Source organism: the organism of the source record quoted next (genome assembly GCF_019968955.1).
Source record: "MAG: Porospora cf. gigantea A chromosome Unknown PgA_NODE_1172_length_7333_cov_346.543, whole genome shotgun sequence".
Lineage (NCBI taxonomy): Eukaryota > Apicomplexa > Conoidasida > Eugregarinorida > Porosporidae > Porospora > Porospora cf. gigantea A.
The window spans coordinates 1-6,848 of NW_027151315.1; the positions used below are offsets into that span (position 1 = coordinate 1).

At 53.5% G+C, this 6,848-nt stretch overlaps 4 protein-coding genes across 7 annotated transcripts; 1 reads left to right on the forward strand and 3 right to left on the reverse strand.

Annotated features, from left to right (window-relative positions):
• Positions 1–19: 19 nt before the first annotated feature.
• On the forward strand, positions 20–1,403 carry KVP18_000887 (uncharacterized protein; the record flags this gene model as incomplete). Of its 2 annotated transcripts, none has more annotated exons than XM_067950383.1 (1): positions 20–1,403. In XM_067950383.1, a coding segment is annotated over one exon (1,384 nt), but the record flags the coding sequence as incomplete, so codon positions are not given. The 2 variants fall into 2 exon arrangements, with proteins under 2 accessions (XP_067813534.1, XP_067813533.1); XM_067950382.1 differs by having other exon boundaries at positions 71–1,403.
• Positions 1,404–1,471: 68 nt separating this feature from the next.
• On the reverse strand, positions 1,472–2,599 carry KVP18_000885 (uncharacterized protein; the record flags this gene model as incomplete). Its single annotated transcript, XM_067950378.1, has 1 exon — positions 1,472–2,599. The coding sequence occupies one exon, from the start codon at positions 2,597–2,599 to the stop codon at positions 1,472–1,474; it is 1,128 nt and encodes a 375-aa protein (XP_067813529.1).
• Positions 2,600–2,848: 249 nt separating this feature from the next.
• Positions 2,849–3,595, reverse strand: KVP18_000888 (uncharacterized protein; the record flags this gene model as incomplete). The annotated part of the gene is made up of 1 exon (XM_067950384.1): positions 2,849–3,595. One exon carries the CDS (start codon positions 3,593–3,595, stop codon positions 2,849–2,851), a length of 747 nt encoding a protein of 248 aa, XP_067813535.1.
• Positions 3,596–3,821: 226 nt separating this feature from the next.
• KVP18_000886 (uncharacterized protein) lies at positions 3,822–6,641 on the reverse strand (the record flags this gene model as incomplete). 3 transcript variants are annotated; one of them, XM_067950380.1, is given in 2 exon segments in its annotated part: positions 5,866–6,404; positions 6,410–6,641. In XM_067950380.1, coding segments are annotated over 2 exon segments (771 nt in total).
• Between the last annotated feature and the right edge of the window lie 207 nt (positions 6,642–6,848).

Here is a 6,848-nt window from a genome sequence, read left to right on the forward strand (position 1 = left end):
GCGTGTTCTCTCTGGACAGGCTTTCTTCTACGTACGGAGACGACGGGCAGCCATCTGGGCCGCCAGGCAGTCCGTATTTTCTGAACCTGTCCTCTGTGTTTTCAGCTTTCGTCGACCTTTCCACAGTCGTACAACACTTCTACAGCAAGACTGTGACGCAAGGCTTCCAGACGAACGTGACGGAGACGGCCAACCTGCTGTTGACTCCTGAAGATCAGAGTGACCCGTCTCCGAACAACGACTCGAAGCGAGCACTGGCTGTGCAGAGTTCGATCATACGCCGGTTAAGAAAGGAGGGTGTTTTCTTCACCAACGCTTTCTGTACGCACGTGGCCCCTCCTGGTGGGAAATCCGAAGAGAGCAAGGACAGCGAGGAGCCCCAACTTATCCACATAAACGGCGCTGAGGTTTCTAAGTACGCCCTAAGACTACGGGGTCTCCCCTGGCAAGTCACAAAACTCGACATCATCAAGTTCATGGAGCCGTTCTTCAGCACTTGCAAAGAGGAGGATGTATTCTTCGTCACCAGCCAAGACAACAGACCTTCGGGTCAAGCTGTTGTGGAGCTGCCTTCCACCGAAAAGGTGGAGGAATGTTCGCAGGGGTTGCACGGGCAGTTCATACAAAACAGGTGGGTCGAGGTCTACCCGTTGACCCAAAAGGAGGTGTACGACCTGCTATACCCCAAGCCGAGAATGAAGCGCGCCGGAGAGCGAGTTCCCATTCGCATCCGTGGAATTCCTTATGACTGTAACGAAGGACAGATTCAGGAGTTTTTCGAGGGGGAGGGAATCCGAATTAGCATTCAGGATATCATCATAGGCTACTTCCCTGACGGGCGCATGACGGGGGAGGCGTGGATAAGTCTGCCAGAGGGGCTGGAGACGCTGGAGGCCCAGCAAAAACTGCACCGCAAGACCATAGGCCGTCGATACATCGAGATCTTCAACTGTAGCCACCGTGAGTACCAAAACGTTCTGCGGGGGCAGTTACCCAATTCAAGCTATAGCGGCGCTGGAGGCAGGTACAACCCCTACAGCGGCGAGTCTCGAGGAGGAGCTGACGAAAGACGAGCGTTGCCCGAGTCTTCCTCGGATTCTCGGTGCTGCATTAAGCTCAGAGGTCTGCCCTACGGAGCACACGAGGGCAACATATGCCAGTTCTTTGACGGTTTTTCGATGCGAACGATCCTACCGTCTACAGTTCCTGTAGACGGTCGTCCTTCCGGTATAGCGTACGTAGAGTTCGTCTCGGAGCACGAGAGCATGCGGGCGTTGCATGCCAGACAGGGAGCTCTGATGGATACCCGGTACATTGAGCTATTTCCTGTTTCTAAGGAGGAGATGCGCCTGGCGGCTCAGGGGGTGGACCCGCGAGACATTAGACAAAGGCTGCGAAGGTGATAGTGAATCCAACTCATATGTGAACAGACATTACTGTGAATAGTATGGATGAAACAGCGAAAAATACATCAGGCCAGGAAAAAGTCGAAGATCATGTTGAACAGCTTCGATCCCGCTACGCTACGTGTCGAAATGATTGCCTTGCGCATGATCCTCATGCTGAAGAAGGACAAGTCGTACAGAACCTCCACTGCCTTGTCGTAGAGCTCATCGGAAGGTGTGGACGCCTTGACGCCAAGGCGAGCAGCTAGCTGCAGCGCCGCCACCTTCTCACCCTTTTCGTCGTCCTTCTGCGCTGCACGACTCATGTTGTGTAGGTGCGCCCCGATAAGCTTAAACTGCTTCCGCTTGGCCGAGAACTTAGACAGGTGTCGATTGGCACGGGAGCCCGCGCCGGACAACACGAATGCGATGCCGTCCAGCACCACCATGTTGAAGGCGTAGTAGTCGTCGTGGAAGCGCATTGCACGGATGAAAGTTTCTGGGTTTCGAAAACGCGGCAGCGTCCGCGACGGGCAGTCCACCTTCCGCGCCAATCCGAAGTCGATTAGGGTCGCAATGAGCTCTCCCTCCTCTGTCTCTCCGATCATAATGTTCTTGCCGTGGATGTCTCGGTGAACCAATCCAGCGTCATGTATTAGGGAGAACTGATCGTGAATCTGATCGTATACAGTGATGAGGTCCAAGAAGAAGTCCTCCAATGTCTCGTCAACCTCGTCTTCAGGCGTCTCTTCCAGTCGCTCGCGCATGATATCGAAGTATGTGCGGATGTCAGTGGTGTAGAGAGGCATCAGCATGTGCAGGTTAGACCCCGTATCTATTACGTCCCAGTCATCCTCATGGACCAGACGAGCGACGTCTACCTCTTTCTTGCTAACGCCGAGCTTCAAAGCGCGCTTTTGTCCCTTCAACGTCGTCACCTCGAAGACGGGCGAGTAACTGCCGACCCCAAGACACCTGCGAACCTTGCGTATCCTGCGAAGCCACTGCGCATTCCGGTGCGCGTCGCCATCCATCTCTGCCATTGAATGCGCCACATTAGGCGGGGCAGGCCGTTGCCTGGCACGCAGATTGGCGTCAAGGGCCGAATTGAATTGCCTGCCGAGTTTTAGAGCTCTGCTATCCTCCACAACGGCCTTGGCGAGCACTAGATGCACTGCCACGAAATCCGAGCGAGGTGCGACATGAACCCGCATAATGTTCAATTCGTGCCACGTAATCTGGAAGCCAGAACCTTCCAGTTATGCCGTGGCCCTCCCGTCAGAGCGATTCGCAATTCTATGAAAGCATTTTGTGAATACATCCGTTTTCAGGATAATTTCAGTCTGCTGCACACGTACACGAATGAAATGTGGTCCAACTGCAACAAGTTTCTTGCTCCGTCGCGAGGCTCAGACCTCCACCACTTGTTGAACGTTTGAAGTGTTGGGTGCCAGTTCTGGATGCTAGTTATCGTTTTCCAGATCGGTCCTCTTCGTAGGATTGCATTTGGACTCCGTCTCTGGAGAGGGTGAATGCGAGCAGCCGCGCAAGAACACGGGCCAGACGGATTGCCCTTGATGTTGTTCCGAGGAGAAATATACAGGCCACACTCGTTGTCTGTACTTTTGGTGGTGGTGTCTGACGTTCTGGTAAAACTCAGGCCAGAATCGTTGCCAAGTGGCTGGTGATGTTGTCGCCGGATTCTGTCCTTTGCAAAGGGTTGAGTCTGGCCGCTCAGGGGCGTTCACGTAAAACTCCGGCCAAACTTGGCACCAAGACGTGGAATGCTGCGACACATGTCCAGCGTTGAGACGTTTCTTCTGAGCTGCCAGCACTGGTGCCATCAGAATGTCATCGTCTTCAAAGAAATCCTGGGTGCTTGCATCACTCCATCGTTCGGAATCTCCGCCATCGAGACGCTGTGTGGATACCCTCTCTCGCGAGAACCCCCAATGACTTTGGACGTACTCCGCCGTGAAAATCGGAAGGCTCTGGGTCCGGTGGAGCCTTACATCTACGGTGCTCTCTTCAAAGGAAGCATTTGTTACTGATCTTCTCAGCTCGACCGTCTGACCCTCCTCCAAGGCGTCCATATGGGTCTCCCTGGCTGTGGCCAAGTCGTTAGCCGACTTGGACCACTCGAGATGAGCAGACGACGCAGTGTACGCGTCGTATATCTCGCCAGTGGGGTCACAACATCGCTGGGGCATTTCCAGTCAACGAAGATTCAGTTCCGTGTGCAATCTTCGCAGTGTGCAATGTTCACGCTGTGCAATGTTCACGCTGTGCAATGTTCACGCTGTGCAATGTGTGTACAAAAAGAAGTCGACTTTTTTGACCTTGATTCTGCCAACAGCCGCACCTTTTGCGTGTCATAAGAGTATGCTACATTGCATTCTTGGTTTTTACACTCATACAGATGGCACAGAAACCAGTTCAAAGCGTTCTGGGCCTCTGTTTCGCCAGATTCAGATTGGCTTCAAATGTTCGCTGAATATCTTCTGTCGTCAAGTCCTTTTCAGGCACCAACTCCGTTTGAAGCCTCTCCGTTTCCAATGCAACTCGCTTCTCCTGAGCTTCCAGCACTGGCTTCATCCGAGCCGCCCACCCATCGTCTTCTTGATGGGAATTAATAAGCGGTTCTCCTTTGTACCCAGAGCCTCGGAGAGCGCTCCAAAAGATACCAGCTTCCGGAGGGCATCGGTTGCTCCAACAAAAGAAGGCATCGTCAATGAGAGGAACACTCTCAGTCCGTATGGGGCTGCGCTGGGTGACATCGAATAGGCCCTCAGACACTGGTCGATCCATCTTGAAAGGGGTCATGCGAATCTGCTTTTCGTTGTAGGCGTCGTCGTCCTCAAAAAAAACCTTGGTGCTGGCATCCCTCCATTGCTCCAAGTTGTCGTTGAGGTGTACCGAGAACCCCCACTGGGTTTGGAAGTACTGTGTGTTGAGCCGTGGGCCTAGAGGGGGGTCCCAGACTTCGACGTCATCATCGAGGAAGGGCAGGTTAGACGTGTCAGCAGGCGGAACGGCAGGTGAAGTGATCTGCAAATTGGGTTCGGGAACTTCTGCATGAGTGAGGATAGGCGGGGTGACCACCAAGTCTTCTAAATTCAGGGGGATGAAGGTTCTACCGATTGCAGGTTGCTGTGCAACCACAGGAGACCAATGGTACGATTCCGACCAGATGTCACTGCTGCTTGGAAAAGGATCCTCAGAATCGTCGCCCTCAAGTATTCCATTGAGAGCCACAACCTCCTCATACGGCAGCAGTTCATTGTACCGCATCCTCGTTTTCGGAACATTTCTGTCAGGGAGCGGTGCGTCAGACATCATCTCGCTGTACGACCGCTTCCTTCTGCTCAGGAGATTCGAGCTGCAAGGGAGAGGAGTTTCTGACTCGACGATCTGCAACGGGTCAACCGTAGGAGTAGGTAAGGTCTGCAAATTGGGTTCGTGAACTTCTACCGGAGTCAGGATAGGTGTGGCAGGTTCCAACCATCCAACAGCATTCAGATGCGGAACAGCAGGCGAAGTGATCTGCAAATTGGGTTCGTGAACTTCTTTAGGAGTGAGCATAGGTGTGGCAGGTTCCAACCATCCAACAGCATTTAGATGCGGAACAGCAGGGGAAGTGATCTGCAACTTGGGTTCGTGAACTTCTACCCGAGTGCCGATTGCAGGTTCAGCAACCGTTCGCGGCGAACCTAGAGGCGCCCAGCAATCATCCGACAAGCTGTCATAGCTTAGGAGAAGCTCGTCAGATTTCGACCATAGATCGCTGGTGTTTGGGAAGGGATCTTCAGATTCGGACTCATCGCACTCCAGCATGCCACGGACAGTCTCAAACTCCTCAACCTCCTCATACGGCAGCAGTTCACTGAACCCCATCCTGGTTCTCGGAACATTTCTGTCAGAGAGTGGTGCGTCAGACATCATCTCGCTGTACGACCGCTTCCTTCTGCTCGGGAGATTCGAGCTGCAAGGGAGAGGAGTTTCTGACTCGACGATCTGCAACGGGTCAACCGTAGGAGCAGGTAAGGTCTGCAAATTAGGTTCGTGAACATCTACCGGAGTCAGGATAGGTGTGGTAGGTTCCAACCATCCAACAGCATTCAGATGCGGAACAGCAGGCGAAGTGATCTGCAAATTGAGTTCGTGAACTTCTACCGGAGTCAGGATAGGTTTGGCAGGTTCCAACCATCCAACAGCATTCAGATGCGGAACAGCAGGCGAAGTGATCTGCAAAGCGAGCTCGGTTTGAGTCGAGATGGAACTGCGAGCGTCTTGTCGTAGTTTGCAGGGAAAAGGATCGGCATAGTCTTCAGCAAGCTGCTGGTCGAAGCATCTCAGCATGAGCATTTCTCTTGTCGCGATTTGATCGCTTACGAATTCCGCTCTGATGCGTTCTGACAAGCTCATCTTTCGGGTCGGGATGTGCTCCGCTAAGTGGACGTCGTAAAGCGTACCACTAAGTTCAACCGTGCCACTTGCGTTCGCGAGCAACCGTGTATAGTAGCTTGGGGGGGTCGCGGTGCCACTTCCGGCTGAGGCTCTCTGTGTATAGTAGCTTGGAGGGGTCGTGTTGCCGCTTTTGGCAGAGGCTCTCTGTGTATAGTAGCTTGGGGGGGTCGCGTCGCCAGTTTTGGCTGAGGTTCTCGGTGTATAGTGGCTTGGGGGGGTCGCGTCGCCAGTTTTGGCCGAGGCTCTCTGTGTATAGTACCTTGGGGGGGTCGCGGTGCCACTTCCGGCTGAGGCTCTCTGCGTATAGTAGCTTGGAGGGGTCGTGTTGCCGCTTTTGGCAGAGGCTCTCTGTGTATAGTAGCTTGGGGGGGTCGCGTTGCCAGTTTTGGCCGAGGCTCTCTGTGTATAGTACCTTGGGGGGGTCGCGTTGCCACTTTTGGCTGAGGCTCTTTGTGAATCGTAGAGTAGAGAGCCGGCAATCTTTGGGTATGGGGGCTGCCGCAGACCGACCTCCACCGGCGTAGGAGATTTCCGTAGAGCCGACGGATTTACCTCACACACGTCTGTGACGCTGCTTTTGCCTCCGCCAAAAGTGGAGGCAAAAGCAGCGTCAATCAGCTTTCTTTGCAGATAAGAGTACGAATCTGGCAGAGTTTGGTTAGACCTGGCCGGCGTCCGATTAACTGAGACCCGCACCCTGGCTGTACTTGAGGCCTCCGGCATCACGTGGTCGACCGCTTTCGACGGGCCCACAAGGCTGAACACGTGTTTCAGCAACTGATAGAGCATTCGGAATATATGTTTCGCAGGGTGCAGCCACCCTGCACCCTGCACTCTGTTTTCTAGGAGTACGTACAAGGAGTACGTACAAGGAGCACGTACAAGGAGTATGTGCAAGGAGTACACGATTGTAGGAGTCACTTCCAAGAATATTCCAGTACAAGGAGTACACGATTGTAGGAGTCAATCCCTAGAATATTCCAGTACACAATCCAG